This window comes from Vicugna pacos, chromosome 10 (assembly GCF_048564905.1).
Source record: "Vicugna pacos chromosome 10, VicPac4, whole genome shotgun sequence".
Taxonomy (NCBI): Eukaryota; Metazoa; Chordata; class Mammalia; order Artiodactyla; family Camelidae; genus Vicugna; species Vicugna pacos.
In genome coordinates this window covers 67,086,889-67,109,513 of record NC_132996.1, presented here as the reverse complement: position 1 = coordinate 67,109,513, position 22,625 = coordinate 67,086,889, and the positions used below count along the sequence as shown (strand labels likewise).

Genomic DNA, 22,625 nt, shown 5'->3' with positions numbered 1-22,625 from the left:
ACATCGCTCTGTACATCTATACTTCTCTTGAGTTCTCTGAACATCTTCACTATCATCATTTTAAATTCTTTCTCGGATAAATTGCCTATTTCCTCATCACTTATTTCTTCTGTGATTTTATCTTGTGTCTTGTCCTGGAGGACATTCCTCTGCAGCCTCGTTTTATCTGTCTTTCTCTTTGTTTTTAAATGGGCTAGTTATGATTCTCGAACTTGGAGAAGCGGCTCTCTGTGGGAAATGTCCTATGTGTCCCAATAGTACACTCCTCTCTTGTCACCCAAGGGGCAGGGTTGGGCTGGTCCAGTGTAGAGTCTGGCCTGTGTTTGTGGATTCCTTCCACAGGCTTGGGGCTATTGTTTTCTTATTTCTGGTATCTGCCCCCTGGTGGATGAGGCTGGGCTAGAGGCTTATGTGGCTTTCCTGGCAGGAGCAGTTGGTGTCTGCCCACTGCTGGGTGAAGCTTGGCCTGAACCTCTGGTGTGTAGGACCCTGCCTAGAGGTATTTGTGGCTCAGAAAGTGTGCCAATAGGTGAGTCTGTTTCCACCCAGTACGTTGTTTGGCCTGAGGTTTCCCAGCCCTTAAGCCTATAGGCTTTTGGGTGGAGCTAGGTCTTGGTGTTATTAATCCAATGAAGATGTCAGCCTCCAGGGAAGCTCTTGTAGATGAACAATCCCAGGATGTTTGTCACCAGCTTCTGTGTCCCCTGGGTGATCTGCAGGAGTTCCCTAACTCCCCAGGAGAACTTCCAAAACCAGCAGGCTGGTCTGGCCCAGGTTCCTATGCAATCACTGTCTCTGCCCCTGGACCTGGTGCACTCAAAATCCCATGTGTGCCTCCCAAGAGAATTAAGTCTCTGTCTCTCCCAGTCATGTGGGGCTCCTGAAGTTAAGCCCCACTGGCCTTCAAAACCAGATATCCTGGGGTCTCCTCCTCCCACTGCTGGAACTCTCATCTGGGAAGCCTGAGGTGGAGCTCAGAACTCTCACTCTCATGGGAATGTCTCTGTGACTTAATTGTTCTTCAGCTTGTGGGTTGCCCACCCAAAGGGTATGGGGCCTGACTATATCATGAGCGCACTCCTCCTACCTTCTTCTTGTAGTTCTGTCTCAGTGTTTCCAGTTGAAGCAAATCCTTTTTGCTAGACTCCAGCCTTTTTTTTTTTAATGGCTGTTCAGGAGTTGGTTGTGGTTTTGTTGTAGTTGCAAAGAGAGGCGAGTTCATGGTCCTACTACTCCACCATCTTGATTCAATCTTCCTTGATATTTTAATTATAACACATTTTGATCTTTATGAATGCCCACTGCAGTGTGCCTTCACACACAATGAGAATTATTATGTCTGCTCTTTTGAAAATGAGAGCTTATATTTCAACTGGCATTTGTCTTAAATTACTATTACATTTGAACAGCTTTTCATATTTTATTAGCCATGACACTTGAAATATAATTTTTAATTTATAGTGATTTCATTAAGTGTATGCACAATTTGAAAGTTGCTTCTCCTGTTACTTGCCCTTCAATTTTGATATGTTTATAATATCTTAAATTATATATGTTAACTCTTGACAATATGAAGAGAGAACATTGCAAAGAAAAAGTAACAATCACTTAAAATTCCACCATTAAAAGATCACCATTTTTATTTCAATGAATGTATTTCCAAAGAGCACGTAATCTTTCTAGTAGCCAGTGATTTATAATGTCAAAGTATCATGTATTAATTATATATATATATCTGTTTCTGGATTTGTTTTAATTTCAGGTTACATATGCTGCACTGATTTTTGTGCATTGATGATAGAGTTCACCATATGCAGCCTCATACATGAAGCAATCACATCCTAATCCCATGGTGTTCCTCTTTTGGAATCATCTTGGCTATTATTCATTTATTGATCAATTCAAAACTTTTTCAACTACTTTCAAAAAATATTGTACTGTACATAGAATCACATGTTCCCACAAATTGTGTGTTTAATTGCAGATTAATTTCTTAATTGTAAATGAAATTCATTTTTCTCATATATTTTCTTGCTAGTTTGTAGATATAAAAGAAATCTTCTTTTTTTTCCCTGTCATATTTTCTTTTCCTCACCAGTCAGCTCATGAAAGCACCTTAAAATTTTGTCACTTATATGTAGGAATCTTTTTCATTTACTTTTCTTGAGAATTTTTGTCTGGAAAAAAAAAAACAGAAACAACCAATCAATCAAACAATCAGCAAATAAAAAAATAAAAATAAGTTTGGGTGCCCTTCATGCTCAAGTACAAACTGATCTAACCATCAACTTTTTAAGCTCAATAAAATCCATGAGGGATTGACACTTAGGCTGGAAAAGGTTCTGTTGATTGTGCAAACCCAAAACAGCAGTTTTCAAAGTTGTTATTCTCACACGGTCTCTTTAAACCTCTGGCCAATGACACATTTGGAAAGTCAAGAGGTGGACTGAAAATCTTAAGGTGAACTCCCTGTTTGTTATGCATTTAACTGTGTCCCTCCCAGATTTCACATGCTGAAGTCTTGCCACATAGTATCTCAAAATATGAGATTACCATATTTGGAAACAGAGTGGTTACCAATATGATTAATTAAGCTGAGGTCATACTGGAGTAGGATGGGCCCCTAACCCAGTATGACTAGTGTCCTTATACAAAGGGCAAATTTGGACATAGAAGCATTCCAGGGTGAGAGCCATGTGAAAACTGGAATTATGCTGCCACAAGCCAAGAAACTACCAGAAGCCAGGAGAAGGACCTGGAACAGATCTCTCTCTAAAGTCTTCAGCGGGGCATGGCCCTACCAATAGCTTGATTTCAGGCTTCAGCCTTTGGAACTGTGAGGCAAGAAATTTCTCTCATTTAAATCATTCAGTTGGTGGAACTCTATTTATTATATGGTCGCTAATATATCATTTTTCTTATTTTAAAATATCTTTTACCAGCTTCTTGTTTTTCACTATCCTCAATATTTCCATTACTTATGGTAGCAAATTGCCTATTGTTATATGCACGCACACACGTTCCACAGAGAGACTTTAACTCTGTGTGATCTTCCTAACTTCATTCCTTCACTGGCTATCCCATTTATTTCCCAGTATATTTCAGGCTCTTACGGGTTTGAAGATCATGAAACACCAGCAGGAATATGTCTCTCTCATGAGGGCAGGTAGGATGAAGGAAGTACCATCACTACAAACCTAATTATTGTCTCTTCAGCACTAAAACTACCAACAGAAGCAGGGCAGGACTGCAGTCTAGACTGGAGCTCACAATGGGTAGAAATGACCTTGCCACTCAGGAAAGGCAATGGCCCAAGATGGAAGTATCCCAGGCAAGGCTCAGCCTTACCAGTGACCTGAGGGACTCATTCTGTGTTTTGCTTTTCTCACCCACAGATCCAAAGCACACAGTTCTCCAGGGGATGGCTAGGTTTACTTACTTATCTTCCACATCCTGGATGGTGTCAGGCAGGGACAGATTTCTGGTTTCAGGCAGGAAAAGGGCGACAAAACCAGCAATGATGGGAATGACTCCATAGATGATCCAGGGCAAGGTGGGTCAATACACCACTAGGGTCATCAAGAGGGGAGCCAGTGCTGCCCCACACCTGCTAATTATCATTTCTAATCCTGAAGCTGTTGTCCTGAAGAGTAAGTGAAAATACATAATAATCCAGGAAAAATACACACGTGTAATTTATGGTCTATTATTTTGACACTATTATTGGAAAACAATAAAATACAATTGTTACATACATGGGCTTGATGAAAAACACTTGTTTTTAAGATTTGTTCTGTGATTCTAGCTGTCTTTGTCAGGGTCATAGTGTGTTAATACTCACTTTCATCATTTTAAACAGAATGTTACACATTGCACATATTCTGGTGAGTGGTCCAAAAGATAAATGAGAGGATGAATTGATGTATTGTTTATCTCAGTACATGGCACAAAGTCAGCTTTTTCAATAAATCTGGTAATATTTGCTGTTAGTATATTATTATTACAAATGATTGCTTATAATGAAGAGATCTTATTGTGTTTATTCTTGCAATAAGCATCAATTAGCTTGGAAAGTCCCATTTTTGGTCATGGCAGATTATCCATAAACTCTTATACCTGAGCAGTGTGGGGATGAGTTCAGCAGAGTGGATAGAGAAACTGGTGACAGAGGCAGAAACAAAGCTGACTCCCAAACTTGCCAAAGTCACACGCAGAGTCTGCATTTCTGGGGACAGGAAAACAAGTAAGACTAAGAAATCAGGCTGAAGAAATTAGTATCCAACAAATTTAGTCAGGAAAAAAAACTCCTAAAGGTTATTGGTATTTTTGAAATATACTGTAGAAAATATTACAGTGGCAGACATCATGGAGTAGTTGAGAAGCGTAGAATTAACAATATACTTGGTTAAAAGTACATAAAATTATCTGATGTAAATGCAGCAAATCTCTCTGCATATCTGATATTTGCTGGAGATGGAGAAGAAAAGGTGCTTCTGGCAGAAATTGCTTTTAAGTATTCTTTCCAGTATTTGGTAAATCCTTATTGCAGGAAGTAGGACTCTCAAGTACACAATTACTGAGTCTCAGACTCAGTTCTCATCTTCAGGACTTGACAATTAAAGTGCTGAATTTAAGTGACGAGGCATCTTGGTATTCCTGTAAATTAGGTGGTTTTTAGAAATGCGATATTTTCATTGATAAAACCAGGAAAAGACCCAGGTAAACCTAAATGAGTCAGTTAACCTAGTGTAGATACAACATTGTCATAGGGTGAGGATGGCGTGAGAGTAGTAAAAGGACAAGACTACTCTGTAAGTGGACCAGCTGCAGAGAAGCTAGATTTAGATCAATGTTACACACATGGAACCAAGAATTGAAACATCACTTAGGCAAAAAAAGATCAGAAATTGGGAACCACTAAAAAAAATTTCAGAAAATGAGTTTTCTGCACAGTATAAAAAGAAATGTAATTATAGCTTTATGATATTAGAAAGAATTCTATTGTAAAAGTGTAAACCTGCCTCATTCATGATATTCTGAGGAGCAGAGTCCACCAATCTGTGATGCTGTAAAGCACATTCTTGCATTGGGAGATGGTGAAGTATAGTGTTCACTAAGGTTCTCCTAATTACTACGTATCATCACTGTTTTAACTTATAAAATAATCTAACAGGGAATGGACAAGGATTTTACTCTGACAAAAGTTCCCAATCGATACTCATTCACCTCTTAAAACTGGTTTTTTTTTTTTCATTTCCTGGAAGACTCTCATAAGCAAGAGCTGTAGTCATGGTAACCTAAAAAACACCACACTCACACGTGGATACATAGAGATCAGTAAGTAGACTAGTCATCAAACCTGGTAATGAAGAGCCCATACAGAGGGAGTGACCATATTGTGTCCTCACCTGGGTTATAATTGCAAAGCATTGCCCCTCTAAGCTTCTTTTTGAAAGTATGAACGGGCAAAGAGCAAGTGAACACATGCTGTCCTAAGGAAACTGTCTGGAATAAGTGATACCAGTTTCCAGGCACTACTAAACTGTGAGGAACATAAATATATGCCTGAGCTGCCCCTTGTCGTCCTTTAGCTCTTTTCCCAACAACTTAGTAGCAGAATTTCTCCTAAACCCTCAGATTGGTTTGGGGGAATACTTAGCATACAATTGGGACCTCTGTTCACTCCTGGCTTCAGACAAGTGTGGCCAATAAAATCCCTGAAGGTAAAGAAAAGACACTTCCTTTCCCCAAAGTACAGTCTTCTCTCACCTTGCGGCACAAACGTGTTGACCAAAATGGCAAGTCCCACCAGGAACAAGAAAAGTGTCTGGGTTGGTCGATGGCCCATATATTTCAGTACTTAAAATACAAGACTTCGGACTAAAGCTGTGAGAGCTCCAAAGATTACCTGGAACAAGAAAATATTGCTCCCAAAGTGCTGTAGATTGAGAGAGATGCCATAGAAGGGTACTGTGTTTGCAAATCTGTAGTGAACAAAAGAGGAAAGACACAAGCCTTAGCGCCTGGAGTGCTATAGTTGATGATTATACTGATCCAGGCAGCCAATGATCAATGTTAAATAATAAACACCCAGTCTGATTTGTATATACTACATCTTAAAGGGGTCATTTTAAAGTTACCATAAACAATTACATGACAATATATGAAAATGATATTCCTTCTCTGATTCTTTGTCATCCATAAGCATAGACTAGATTCTGATAGGAAAACATAATCTGACCCAATCACCATTTGGATGGTGTATAGAAGTTGAATATAGAAGGATGAAAACTGGAAATTTAAGAAGAGTTTCTTTTTTTTGAGGTTTCTCAGTATGCTCTGGGTTCCCCATCCCCTCCTCCATCCCAATACTGTGAATAATTTCCCTTTTCTCAACAGGTGATTGAAACTGCAAAGAATCTATCTTGTCCCCTTGACCAGGAAGCACAGTCTCCTGGGGTCTAACATAATTCTAGGAAATTAAAGTTCGTATCTGCTTTCTTGGGGCTGAGAGAAAATGCAAGAATTCAGGCAAACAAGTATGTACTAACTGTAACATAGCAAATGGAATCAAAGGTAGCTAGTGGGGAGCTAAAATTTATCCAGACACTATCTAAGAATCCACTTTAATGATCTAGTACACCCAGATAGAGCTAGACCTAGACATTACAGCAGAAGAAGCCACCACAGATCACAGAAATTATAAGCAAGTATGTCCTTTCCTGACCATTATCTCTACTTTTTCTTTCCACTCTATGTGCCTAGGGTTCATTAACCTAAGTCTGTGACCTAATGGATAGGGGAAAGTTTATAAAGTACAATGCAGTTAATCAAAGAAGCAGTCTACTAGGATATGCAAAGGAAGAGGTAATCTGTACAACTCAATAGTTAATTTCTTAAGCTTGGCAGTAGGTCTGTATTCTCCTATTATTCCTTTTCTTTTTTATAAGTCTTCAAAAATTCAGAATTATATCTCAATTTTCTCCTTTTAACCCTACCAAATTAAATACTTATATTGTCTCAAGAGATAACGTACAAAATTTTCTACAGAAGCCCTACTGCTAAAACCTCAAATTGGAAACAAGTGAAAGTCCACCAGTGTTGAAGCACATAAAAAATTGTAGTTTATTCATCTACTGGAAACTAAAACACTAGAGAGGAGAACAAACTACTGTTACATGCAACAGAATGGATGAAACTTCATGAATGAGTATGAGGAAAGGGGGCCTGTCACAGAATCTTTTTATCATTTACATTATGTGAAGGTCAAGATGAGGCAACACTGATCTATGGTGACAAAGATGAGAACAGTTGTTAAGTTTTATTTGACATGGGAGGGCAGGGAGAAGGGAATGAAAGTGGGGTTGTCATAGTGGTGGTAGTGGTGGTGATGGTGGTGATGGTGGTGATGGTGGTTATTAATGTATGGTATATGAGTGGACCTTGTGGGGAATTCAGATTTTTCTATCTTCATCTGGATGCTGGTTGTATTTTTGCATATTGAAATATTCATTGATCTGTATATGTTCATGATCTCTTCATATTACAGTTGCAAGGTTTGCTTCAATTAAAATTAAAAGAAAAAAATTAAATGTCAAAATCTGCACTGTGATGGAAGTTCTTAACATTGGACTTCAGTGAAAAGACTGGTAGTGTGACATGAAATAACTACTCCTCATTGTATAATTAGTTCAATGTGAGTCTTTTTACAATCTGTTGATTATCCCCAAACATAGCACATATTTAGTGTTTTCCTCATCTTTTATCTCCAAATCAGTGCCCCTCTTTCATAACACTATTATAACATTTGAAATGAATAGAATCATGGCTCCACTCTTTGAATGTTGTCATGCACTATGTGAAGCCCACCTCACAAAGAGCAGGAGACATATCCTCTTATGTAGGTTGGGTGTACGGAACAAGTCAAACACAGTAGCTTTGGTCTGTGCTGCCTCCAGCTCCTCCTGCATGGCAGATCTCAAACCCTTCAACAACAACAAACATGTATCACTTGCCAACATAGTGCCACGTATTTCAGTGAGCACTAACACCAAACAGGATGAGAAGATGTGTTCCTTTTCTTTTGAGTACAACATATTACACATGCAGTCACAGGTGAGCATGCGATATGAAGGAAGATGTAAGGAGTTAAGGGACACTCCAGGAAATTAGATAGCAATAATGGTATTTTGAAAACAAGGCCACCGATGGAGACAGGGCATCCACAAGAGTACATAGATTATAGATTCAGATCAGGAAGTGAAAGGAAGGAAGCTGCACAGTGGGCAACACTTCCTTTCTATGAGATAGACATGAAAGATGAAGTAATGGAGCCTGCATTCTCATCTAGCTGCCCTTGTTAGAAAAGCAGTTTGCCTGTCTCAATAAGGAGACAGTTGTCAGCTTATGACTTCCCTCCAACCCAGTAGCCACCTTTGTTCTCCTGCTCACCTCCATGTTCAGCATAGCTTCAGCATTCTTTATTCCATTTCTTTGTGAAACTTTTTTAAGTTCCTTTAAGCTCTTATCTGGTTTGTTGGTGATAATCAGCCACCGAGCAGATTCTATCAGCCACCTGATGAAAGAATGGCACACACATGTAAGTCAACTCTCTCCTGCTTGTTTGTCATATGATTTTGATAACACATGCTTTTGTCTCCCATGTAATATCCAACATTTCACTTGTTGGGTTTGGAATAGAAATCGTGTTCTATTACACAAATATGGCAATGATCTCTCCGTGCAGTACATTTAAAGGTGTACTACATGCAAAGGATAACAAACTTTGGAGCCAAAATGACTCTCTGCTTACTCTCTAGGAGATTTTCCAAGAAGCTTATGAAGCTTAAGATTGAGAGTTCCTCACATGAATGATTTCCTTTCAAACCTTGGCATGGGATCTAGCAAATTTGTACTCCCAATATATATTTATAATATATATACTTTTTAAAAAAAATAGGCCCCCAAATTCTCAACAAAATATTAGCAAACAGAATCCAACAAAACATTAAAAAGATAATACATAATGAAGAAGTTGGATTCATCCCAGGAACACAAGGATGGTTCAATATACACAAATCAGTCAATGCTATACCACAAAAGAAAACACAAAAATCACATGACCATCTCAATAGATGCAGAAAAAGTACTTGATAAAACTCGACACCAATTGTGATAAAAATTCTAACTGAAGTGGGTATAGAGGGAACTATCTCAACATAATAAAAGCTATTTATGACAAATCCACAGTCAGCATAATACTCAACGGTGAAAAGTTTAAAGCCTCCTCACTAAAATCTGTAACAAGACAAGGATGCCCACTCTCACCGCTTCTATTCAACATAGTACTGGAAGTACTAGCCATAGCAGTCAGACAAGAAAAAGAAATAAAAGGTATATAAATTGGAAGAGAAGAGCTAATTGTCATTATGTGCAGATGACAGATACTATAGAAAACTCTAAAGGATCCACACAAAAATTACTGGACTGATAAAAGAATTTGGCAAGGTAGTAGGCTACAAGATTAATATACAAAAATCAGTTGCATTTCTTTACACTAACAATGAAATACCAGAAAATGAAAGTGAAAAAACAATCCCTTTTAAAACTGCATCCAAAAAAGAAAAAATACATAGGAGTAAACCCGACCAAGGATGTGAAAGACTTATATGTAGAGAACTACAAAGTATTGATAAAGGAAATTAAAGATGATTTAAAGAAATGAAGATATCCCATGCTCTTGGATTGAAAGAATTAATATTGTTAAAATGACCATACTACCCAAAGCACACAGATTAATGCAGTCCCTGTCAAATTACCCAGGATGTTTTCCACAAAACTAGAACAAATAACCCTCAAATTTATATGGAATCACAAAAGACTCAGGATTACCTAGGCAATACTGAAGAAAAAGAGTGAGGCTGGAGGAATAACCCTCCCAAACTTCAGACAATGCTACAGAGCTACAGTAATCAAAGCAGCACAATATTGGCACAAAAACAGCTACGTGGATCAATGGAAAAGAACAGAGAGCCTAGAAATAAATTCACATTTCTATGGTCAATTAATCTTCAACAAAGGAGGCAAGAATGGATAAAAGGCAGTCTCTTCAGCAAATGGTGTTGGGAAAGCTGGACAGTCACATGTAAATCAATGAAGTTAGAACAGTCCCTCACATCATACACACACACACACACACACACACACACACACACACACACACACACAAATTCAAACTGGCTTAAGATTTAAACATAAGACAAGACACTATAAACCTCCTAGAAGAAAACATAGGCAAAACTTTTCTGACATAAATCTTAGCAATGTTCTCCTAGGGTAGTCTTCCCAGGCAATAGAAATAAAAGCAAAAATAAGCAAATAGGACCTAAATAAACTTATGCTTTTTACACAGCAAAGGAAACTGTAAACAAAACAAAAAGACAACCTATGAACTGGGAGACAATATTTGCAAATGATGCAACTGACAAGGGCTTAATTTTCAGAATATACAAACAGCTCATACAACTCAATATCAAAAAATACAAACAACCCAATCCAAAAATGGGCAAAAGACCTAAACAAACATTTCTCCAAGAAGACATATAAATAGCCAATATTCCTAGTCTTTTGAGGAATCTCCACACTGTTTTCCATAGTGGCTGCACCAAACTGCATTCCCACCAGCAGTGTAGGAGGGTTCCCCTTTCTCCACAGCCTCTCCAGCATTTGTCATTTGTGGATTTTTGAATGATGGCCATTCTGACTGGTGTGAGGTGATACCTCATTGTAGTTTTGATTTGCATTTCTCTGATAATTAGTGATATGGAGCATTTTTTCATGTGCCTATTGATCATTTGTATGTCTTCCTTGGAGAATTGCTTGTTTAGGTCTTTTGACCATTTTTGGATTGGGTTGCTTGGTTGTTTCTTATTAAGTCGTATGAGTTGCTTATATATTCTGGAGATCAAGCCTTTGTCGGTTTCATTTGCAAAAATTTTCTCCCATTCGGTAGGTTGTCTTTTTGTTTTACTTATGGTTTCCTTTGCTGTGCAGAAGCTTGTAAGTTTCATTAGATCCCATTTGTTTATTCTTGCTTTTATTTCTATTGGTTGAGTAGACTGTTCTAGGAGAACATTTTTGAGATGTATGTCAGATAATGTTTTGCCTATATTTTCTTCTAGGAGGTTTATTGTATCTTGTCTTGTGTTTAAGTCTTTGATCCATTTTGAGTTGATTTTTGTGTATGGTGTAAGAGAGTGTTCTAGCTTCATTGCTTTACATGCTGCTGTTCAGTTCTCCCAGCATCATTTGCTGAAGAGACTGTCTTTATTCCATTGTATATTCTTGCCTCCTTTGTCAAAGATGAGTTGACCAAAAGTTTGTGGGTTCATTTCTGGGCTCTCTATTCTGTTCCATTGGTCTATATGTCTGTTTTTGTACCAATACCACGCTGTCTTGATGACTGCAGCTCTATAGTATTGTCTGAAGTCTGGGAGAGTTATTCCTCCAGCCTCTTTCTTTCTCTTCAGTAATGCTTTGGAAATTCTAGGTCTTTGATGGTTCCATATAAATTTTATTATGATTTGTTCTAGTTCTGTGAAATATGTCCTGGGTAATTGGATAGGGATTGCATTAAATCTGTAGATTGCCTTGGGCAGTGTGACTATTTTAACAATATTGATTCTTCCAATCCAAGAGTATGGGATATCTTTCCATTTTTTAAAGTCTTCTTTAATTTCCTTCATCAATGGTTTATAGTTTTCTGTGTATATTTCTTTCACCTCCTTGGTTAGATTTATTCCGAGGTACTTTATTACTTTGAGCCCTATTTTAAAGGGGATTGTTTCCTTATTTTCATTAAAAAATTAATAGAGGCAGAGAAAATTAAGCAAATGAAAAGGCAGAGGAACTACTCTACTTGAAAGGCCAAGAGAAAACCTCTGGAAAAAATAATGAAACAAAAACAAGATAAGGAATTCAAAACATTGATGATAAAAACATTATCTGAATTACAGAAAAGAATTGATCTAAACAGTGAACAATTTAATGAGAAACCAGAAAACATTGTTAAAAGACCCAATCAGAAATAAACAATTCAATAGCTAAAATTAGAAAACACACTAGAAGGAATGAATACAAAACTAAGTGATATAGAACACTGCATAAGTGATGTGGAAAACAGGATTATGGAAATCACTGAATTAAAACAGCAGAAGGAAAAGAAATTTTCAAAATGAAACAATTTTAGAGATCTCTGAGACAACACTAATTTGCATAATAAAGGTCCTAGAAAAAAAGACAGAGAGAGAGAGAGAAGGGGAACAAAAATGTATTTGAGGAAATTATAGCTGAAGACTTACCAAATCTAAAGAAGGAAATAGATATCCAAGTACAGGAAGCACAGGGGATCCCAAACAAGATGAATCCAAACAGACTCACACCAAGACATATTATACTTACAGTGGCAAAAGTGAAAAATAAGGAGAAAATTCTAAAGAAGCAAGAGAAAAATAGTCATACACAAGGAAATCCCCATAAGCCTAGAAAATTTTTCTACTTCAGAAACATTGCAGATCAGAAAACACTGGTATGATATATTCAAAGTGCTGAAAGGGAAAAAACTGAAACCTAGGATACTCTACCCAGCAAGATTATTATTTAGAATGGAAGGAGAGTTAAAGAAATCCTCCAACAAGCAAAAAACTTAAGAATTCACCAATACTAAAACTACACTAATAGAAATGTTGAAGGGTTTTCTCTAAGTGAAAAAGAAGGAAGGACCTATAGAAAAGGTAAAACAATACTAGGAAAGGTAAATATACATTAAGGACTTAAGATCAACCACATAAATAAGCCAGTATGTAGATTACAAGATAAAAAGAAACTGTAAAAGCAACTATAAATAAAATAAATAATTAAAGAATAAACATGAATATTTAAAACATGACATCAAAAACACAAAATGTGGGGGAGGGGAATAAAAAAGGTAGATCCTTTAGAATGTGTTTAAACTTAAATGACTATCAGTTTAAAACAAGTAGATATAATTATTCATCTATATATACGAACCCCATGGTGACAAATCAAAAACCTGTAACAGATATGCAAAAATTGAAAGAAAGGAACAAAAGGCTGCTACTAAAGAGAATCATTGAAAAATAAGGGAAGGAAAAACAATAAGAAATGAACAAGGAAGAACTATAAAAACAAGCAGAAAACAATTAATTAAATAGCAATAAATATCTACCCACCATAATTACTTTAATTGTCAATGCACTATATGCTCTGATCAAAAGATATATGTCAGCTGACTGTATTTTAAAAAGACCCTTCAAAATTCTGCCTACAAGAGACTCACTTCAGGGCTAAAGACACACAAAGACTGAAAATGAGAAAACAGAAAAAGATATTTCATGTAAACAGAAACAACAGAAAATAGAGGTAGCAAAATTCATAGCAGACAAAATAGACTTTAAAACAAAGGTATAAAGACAAAGAAGGGCATTATATAAAAATAGAGGGATCAGTATAAGAAGAAGATATTATAAACATATATGTGCCGAACATAGGTGCATCTAAAAACATGAAGCAAATAATAAGACACAGGGAGAAATTGACAATAACAAAATAATAGTGACTTTAACACCCAACTTGCATCAATAGATAGAACATCCAGACAGGAAATACGTAGAATCTAAAAAACTGACATAGATGAACTGATTTACCAAACATAAATAGGCTGACAGACATAGAAAACAAACATGGTTACAAAAGGGGAAAAGAGGGGGAGGGATAAACTAGGAGTTTGGTATTAACATATACACACTACTATATACAAAATAGATAAAACAAAGACATACTGTATGGAACAGGAAAACATATTCATTATCTTGTAATAACCTATAATGGGAAAGGATCTGAAAACAAATGTGTATATATATAATCAAATCACTTTACTGTACACCTGAAACTAACACTGTAAATCAACTATACTTCAATGAAAAATAAATAAGTAAATTAGCAAAAACTGGTTTAAATATCTAAATGTAAAACATGAAACCATAAAACTCCTGGAAGAGAAAATTAGGCAAAACACTCTTTGACATAAATCATTGCAATATTCTCTTGGATCAGTCTCCCGAGGCAAAGAATTGAAAGCAAATATAAACAAATGGGAACTAATTAAACTGCAAAGCTTTTGTACAACAAAGAAAATCATCAAAATGAAAAGACATCTACTGAACTGGAGAAGATACATTTGCAAATGATACAAAAAATAAGGGATTAGTATCAAAGTAGGATAACCTAGAAGAAATGGATAAACTCCTAGAAACATACAATCACCCAAAACTGAATCATAAAGAAATAGAAAATCTGAACAGACCAATAATGATTGAGGAGACTCAATCAGTAATCATATACACACCCTCAAAAAGGCTTATTATCAAAAATATGTTAATAGCTCATATAATTCAATATCAAAAACAAACAGCTCAATTAAAAAATGGACAAAGACCTGAAGAGACACTTATCCAGAGGACATGCAGATTGCTAACAGGCACATAAAAAGATGTCCAACACTGCTAAGCATCAGACAAATGCAAATAAAAACCAAAATGAAATACCATCTCACACCAGTCAAAATGGCTATCATCAAAAAGACCACAAACAAATGATGATGACAAGGCACCAAAAAGTGAACGTTTATGCAACATTGTGGGAATGTAAATTGGTGAGGCCACTATGGAAAACAGTATAGAGATTCCTCCAAAAACTAAAAATAGAATTACCATATGATCCAGCAATTCTACTCTTGGGTACATACCCAAAGAAAACAAAAACACTAATTCAAAAAGATACATGCAGCAAAGTTCACAGAAGTATTATTTACAATAAATAGCCAAGATATGGAAGCAACCTAAGTGCTCATCAACAGATGAATGGATAAAGATGTGGTATACATGTGGAATATAATTCAGCCATAAAAATGAATGAAGTTTTGCCATTTGCACAATGTGGATGGACTTGGGGGTGGGGGTGGGTATTTTACTTAGTGAAATAAATCAGACAAGAGACAATATCACCTACATGTGGAAACTAAACAAATAAAACAATTGAATGTATATGACAAAACAGTCTCAGAGATATAGAAAACAAACTGCTAGTTATCAGGGGAAACAGGGAAAGGGGAGCAGCAGACAGGGGTATGGGATTACAAACTATTATGTATAAAATAGCTGAGCAACAAGGAAATGTTGTTCAGCACAAAGAAATACAGCCATTATTTTCTAATAACTTTAAATGGGGTATGATCTTTAAGAGATTAATTAATTAATCTTGAATCACTATACTGCACACTGGAAATTAATATAATCTTGTAAATCAACTATATTTCAATTTTTAAAAAAGCACCAAGTTGTTAAATGGATGAATTCTATCTAACATTTAAGGAAGAATTAGCACAAACTCTTCTCAAACACTTCTGAAAAATTGAAGAGGAAGGTACAATCTCAAACTCATTTTAGAAGGCCACCAAATTACTGATATCAAAATCAGATAAGGACACTACAAGAAAACTACAGATCAACATCTTTGCTGAAGATAGATGCAAACAATCCTCAACATAATATAAGCAAACCAAAATCAACAGTACATTAAAGGGATCATACACCGTGATCAAGTGGGATTCATCCATAGGATATAAGGATAGTTTGACATGTGCAAATCAATAAATGTGATACACCACATTAATAGGGTGAAAGACAAAAATAATAGGACCTCCTCAATAGATGCTGAAAAACCAATTTGACAAAACACAGCATCCTTCATGACAAAAATCCTCAATTATTATAGAATGAAAGTAGCTCACCATAATAAGGCCATATATAGACAAGCCCTCAGCTAACATCATTCAACAATGACAGTGAAAGATTTTACTCTAAGTTCAGAAAAAAAACAAGGGTGCCCCTCAAACCACTCCTTTCAACATAATACTGGAAGTCCTAGTCAGACTAATCAGGCAAGATAAAAGGAATCCAAATTGGAAATGAATTAAATTGTCTTTGCAGATGCTATGATCTTATGCATAGAAAATCCTGAAGACTCAACCAAAAATCTACAGAAATAATCTACAAATCTGTTAGAAATTATCTATAAATACGGTAAAGTTGTAGGATACAAATCAATATACAGAAAACAACTGCATTTCTATACATGAACAATGAAATATTTGGGGGGAAACTAATAAAGGAAACAATTTCACTCATAATAGAATCAAAAACAATAAAATACTTAAGTATAAATTTAACCAAGGAGGTGATAGATCTGGATACTGGAAATAATGCTTTGATGAAAGAAGTTGAATAATATACAAAAAAATGGAAAAAGAGGAGGAGGGTATAGCTCAAGTGGTAGTGGTAGAGTGCATGCTTAGCATGAATGAGGTCCTGGGTTCAATCCCCAATACCTCTTCTATAAATACATACATACATACATACATACATACATACATACATACCTAATTACCTCCTCCCCACCAAAAAATGGAAAGAGAACCCATGCTTATGGATTGGAAAAGTTAGTATTGTTAAAATGCCCATGCTATGCAAAGCCATCCATAAATTATATGACATCCCTGTTAAAATTCCAATGGCATTTTTCACAGAAATAGGAAAAACTATCCTAAAATTTATCTGACATCACAAATAATCCCCAAAAGCCAAAGCAATCCTAACAAAGAACCATGATAGGAGCATCACATTTTCTGATTTCAAACTATATTATAAAACAGTAGTGATCAAAACAGTATGGTAATGACATAAAAAATAGGCACATAAACCAAAAGAACAGAAACAAGATTCCAGAAACTAGTGCTTCATATATCATATTTGATAAAGGAACCAATAATACTTAAAGGGGAAAAGACAGTCCCCTCAATAATGATGTTGGGAAAATGAGATGATAACATGTAGAAGAATGAGATTTGACCCCTATTGACACTATTTACAAATTCACTCAGAACTGATTAAAGACTTAAATTAGACCTGAAACAGTAAAACTCCTAGGGAAAATATAAGCAAATAGCTCCCTGACACTGTTTTTTTTAATATAATAACCACCCAAATTAGCATAAGGGTATATCTCATTGTGGTTTTGAATCGTATTTCCCTGTTGATTAATGATGTTAAGCATCTTTTCATATACTTGTTAACTATTTCTATGACTTCTATGGAGAAATACCTATTGAGCTTCTGTGCCATTTTTGAGCCAGATTATTGGTTGTTTTTCTATTAGGTGTAGTAGTTTTCCTGTATAATTGGATATTAACTCTATCAAATAAGAGGCAGGCAAATATTTTTCCCATTTGGTATGTTTCCATTTCATTTTGTTGATAATTTCCTTTGCTGTGCAGAAGCATTATAGACTGACATAATCTCATTTGTCTATTTTTGCTTTCATTACTTGTGCCTTATTGTCAAGGTCAATGTCCAGAAGCTTTATACCTATGTTTGGTTCAAAGTCTTTAGCTTAGCTATCATTCTCCCTTTTCTTCACCAAATTTTCAACTCTTATGTTCTGTCATACCCCTTTTCCACATAAAGAAATTTAAAACATTTATCACTTTCTGCCCCCCTAAACTGATCAATCAGCATTTTATTGTGAATCACCATAAAGAGCTCAGTCTGAAAACTGGTCAATATGAGCACTCTAACCCTGAAATATTTTACAAATTGAACTCAGAGTGATACATTGAGTTCACAATTTTCAACTGAAAGATTAAATGATGCTAGGTTTATAGATGGTAAGGGATACTTTAAGTCTCCCAATTCTTCTCTGAAAGACTTGAATGTGTGGCTGCTATGGTTGTCTCTTACTTCAGGATGGGTATAGTCAGGCAAGGATAACCCAAACATCTCACATCACAGATTATGAGGTCTATAGATTAATTACCTTATATGTTTGCAAGTATTACCACTGAAGAGCCTTTTTTCACAAGACCAGAGGTCCAGATTATAATCACAATTATTTCTTAATACAATATAGTGCCATCTCACAATGCACCCAGGTTTTATGAAAATACCTACTAATTACAGTGGGGCATACTCGATAACATAATGATCAGTCTGGGAACACAGAGGAATTTAATCAGAGTCCAGGAGTCACTTAACACAGAAACCAAGGCAAAGGCCTACAGTGCTGTTCACCATATCCATGTCTTTTGAACAGGCTGAATCTCCTGTCTTGAACAACCCTCCCCTTCCTTCCCATAGGTAATTCCTTCTCATCTTGCTAAATTAAGAATCATGGTACTTCACCTCTAAATACTGCTCTGAAATGCCCCCCATATCTTATGGAAATGTCATTTCTGTGTCCAAGACAGAGCTATGTGACAACAAAATTGCATTCATCACAATGAGTTTAATTCTACATTTCCATCTATAGCTCCCTGGGAGCCAAGGCAACCCAAAACAGAATAAATTGCATATTGAAACTCAATAAAGACTTCTTTATTAAACAATTAACCATAAACTGTGAAAACTCCACAGAGGAAGGACAGCAGTGATCTGGAGACACTCACCTGTCTGAGAGATGGCCATATACGAAGCCTCCCACCAGCATTCCAGCCATGACTAGGAACTGAACCACTGGTTTCTGTGACTGATAATCACATACTAGGTCCCACTGGAAGAGAAGGAAACCAGCACAACAGAGATTCACGCCATCTTATATGTTCACTCACTCCAGTAACCCTTAGGGAGCACACTCTCTGGCTTCTATTACTAGATATATTCATCTATATCATTCAAGTCTTAGCTTAAGCATGGCTTTCTCTAGAAATCTTCAACTAAATCTTCTAAGTTATATTAGAGTCGAACTTTATATTCACTTAGAACTGCATACTTCAGTCATTCTCAATCTTTGCCCCACATTGAAAATATTGAGGTTGATTTTTTATACTGATGCCTGGATTTCACACTTAGAGTGGAATACACCCTGATAAGTTTCTCTATCAAGTAGGCAGGGCATGAAGTTTGGTATTAATTAATACAGTATTTCCAATTTGCAACTAGGCTGATAACAAGTGACTAAGAATAATTTTTCACACATTATATCAAGTCCTTATTTGTCTAATCATCAGCCTTCATCTTACATTGAACGGTTTGTGATAGTAAATTTCATGTCTCACTGGCTGATTCCACTGTCCTCTACTGTAATGTAATTACTTGGCAATTAAAAAGAAAAGCAATCACTTTTTGCTGAAACAATGAAAGAAAGCTGGCTATGCAATCTACACAGTAACTGGAGACTTGAACCTTGTTTATTTTATGTTATTCTAAACACACAGATCATGTACTCACAAAAGGTAAATGGGGTGTTTACCTCAGTCACGATGGTAGAGTGGAAAGAGCTTTGATCATACACCCAGCCATCCACACAGGGCTCTATGTCCAGGTGAGTCATGTTGGGGAGGGCCCCGTTCAGGTGAAGGAGCTGCCACTGGGGAAGAAGGAAGCGATGACATTCTTCTGGCTTCAAGTTTGAATCCAATGGGATGGAGATTCTTAGGAGGACATCAGGGCTAAGGATCCCAGTGTCATTATCAGAGACAGTGTCATTATCCAAGATGTGGACCCAGCAGCCATGACCAGGAATGGCTGCAGTGAAATTCTCCAACAGCGTCTGACAGATTCCGAGCATCAAAAAGGGAAAAAATAAAACCATCTGAAGGATCTGAAATTTTCCCAGGCCACCAACTTTATCCAGGAGCTCCTCAAAGGCCATTGTGAACAGGTGATCCTCAAGAGGAGGCACAATGACTTTGTAAGTTCAAAGGGAGGAAAAAATGTTTCCTTTCATTAATTCTATGTGACCTCACACCACTTTCCATAAATGGGTCCCACCCACCTCACTATTGAAACAGAACAGTGGGAACAGTTTCCAAGTCCTTTTGGAATCAGGAGATACTATTTTTTTTAGTAAAGTCATAGAGAAAATTATTTACCAAAGATACTTCTAGCTCTTGCCAATGAAATCTGTTTAAAGGTTTACTCTCTGAATGTGCTTGTCTTCGGTGATTCTGCAAAATCAGTATTGAACTTTGGCAAGTACATGAATCTCTAAATAACCTAAAATAAGCCTCCTACACAATCTTCAGTCATTCCCAGAAAATGGAATTTGAGAGACACAGAAGTGAACTGCTTTATGATTTTTTTCTCTGGAAAGAACAGAGAACAAGTATTTTCTTATATATGAATTTATGATTAAAATATTTAACAAAATACAATCTTTTGTTTTTAATTAAAACAGAGTAGAATGGGTGCAATTAGTACCTTTTGGCAATTGATATTGTGCTTCAGTGTAAATCACACCAGGAACTCACAATAATTTTAAATTCCTTGAAACATAGATACAGGAGAAAGGCAATTGTAAGCTCTACAAGGGTTCATTTTCTTAGGTTTCTTTTTCAATTTACAGATTATTTTAGAGGATCTTTTATATGCTAGCATTCAGAATCCTGATTAATTTTTATGTCATTATGAATTTGGTCTCTCATATCTGGTATAGCTCCTTGATATTAATAATAATATGAAAGAATACATACTTCATACTCATATTAATATAGCCATTCCAGGTTTCTTATCACTACAATTTGCATGTTTTAGTTTCCAATCCTTTATACTTTTAATTTAAATGCCCAGTAAGATTAGTATAGATTCACATGCAGTATAAAGAAATAATAGGAGAAACTACATGCACTTCACCCATTTTCTCCCAGTAGTAACATTTGCAAAACTATAGTATAGTATCACAACTAATATATTGATGCTGATACAATCTACTGATCTTATTCAGATTTCCCCAGTCAATTTACTGGTACTTTGTGTATGTGTGTGTGTATTTCATAGTGTATAGTTTTGTCATACATGTAGATTAGTGAAATGACAAATACAGTCAGGATACTAAAGAATTCCATCTCCATTGGCACCCTTCTTGTTATACTGTTGTAAGTATACTCACCTCCCTATTGCTCCTGTCATTCCCATTTCTATTTTTCACAACTACTAATCAGTTTTGGATTCTTTCACTCTTGTCATGTAAAAACTGTTACATACAAAGAATAAAATGGCAGAGAGACATCATCAAGATGGTATAATAGGTCATTTCTAACACAGTCCTCCTCAAAAGAAGATCAACTAGCAACTATCCACAGACAAGTCACCATTGTGAAAAATCCCAGAACATGAGAGTGAGGTTGAAGCAACACCTGCAACACAAAGATGAGGAAAAACCACATTAGAAGGGTAAGAGGAGTGACTACACACTGACTGCATCACTTCTTCCCCAGGCCAGAACAGCACCACAATAATAGGGAACCATTGAGCCTACATTTTCTCCAGCAAGAAAAAGAGAGCCCAAAGTGGGCATCTAGCTCCCCCAGAATTGTGAGATGCTCCATTGAGGCACACTCAGGTAACCCCTCACAGTGGGGACCACTGGGAGAATCTTCAGGGCTCACCCCTGAGAATCAGATAGATGAGGAAGTGGGGAACCTTCACAGCAAACAGCGCTCAAGGCTTGGTGGACCACATTTCTGCTTGCAGTGGCACCCAAGCACAGATCCTGGCCATTGGCTCTGTCCATCTACAGAGCTGAGCTGGTGGCTCTGTCCGGCCAAGGAGCTCAGTTGGCAGTTCTACCTGTTTTGGATTCTCAGCCAATAATCCATGACAGCCATAGAGCTGGTTCTACAACCCTCTCTGAGCAAGGAAGCAAATTCATAGCCCTGCCCAGTTGCTAAGTATGGTCTCTATTCCCACCCAACCAGGAAGCCTGCCCAGAGAACCCAGGCAGCCATAGATCCCATCCTATGGCCCTACATGGACAAGAAGGCAAGCCTCCTCAACTGTTATGTATAACTTTTGGCCCCACATAACCAGGAATCCTGAACAGTGACCCTGGGCAACGTCAAGCCCAGACTATGGTACAAGCTAGTTGAATAGTCCAGAAAACAGCTCAATTCCAGAGCAGACCCCAGGCTATGGCCCTGCCTGATTGTTGAACACAGCCTGCAGTCTCATCCAGTGACCCAACACAAGTGTGCACCATAGCCTGCAACCCCACACAACACGGAAGCCCAGATGGTTGACCTCACCTACCCACAGCATAGAGCCTCCAGGCCCACTCAACTGTGATATACAGCTGGAGGTCCCCCAAACCAAAGATTCAGCCAGCAACCTTGCCAAACAGCAGATAAGAGTCAACAGTCTGCTTAATTATGAAACCCAGCCTGCAGAGCTGCCCAACTTCAGGCACAGCATACAGCCCTGCTTAATCACAGAGCACAGACTAAAGGCCTGTCCAACCGTGAAACCCTGCCTGTGGCCCCACCTGAACAGAGTCCACTCAGCAGTAACATCCAGTTGGGGAGCAGAGCCTAAGACCCTATTCAAACACAGACAGTTATGGAGCTCATCCTGGAGCCCTGCCAAATCAGAGCCCAACTAGTGGCACTACCCTTCTAAGGAACACAGTCTGCAACCTTGACAACCAGATGTGATTGAGAGCCCAGCTAGTTACCTCACCTGACAATGGAGCACAGACAGCAGCCCGGCCCAATAGGGAGC

At 37.1% G+C, this 22,625-nt stretch overlaps 1 protein-coding gene across 1 annotated transcript; it reads right to left on the bottom strand.

Moving 5' to 3' along the window:
* Positions 1-1,858: 1,858 nt before the first annotated feature.
* LOC102533219 (solute carrier family 22 member 10) lies at positions 1,859-19,782 on the bottom strand. The gene is given in 8 exon segments (XM_072970153.1): positions 1,859-2,177; positions 3,440-3,643; positions 4,117-4,225; positions 5,909-5,984; positions 7,870-7,985; positions 8,452-8,575; positions 18,578-18,681; positions 19,381-19,782. Coding segments are annotated over 7 exon segments (951 nt in total). The 3' UTR covers positions 1,859-2,177; positions 3,440-3,623.
* Positions 19,783-22,625: the final 2,843 nt, after the last annotated feature.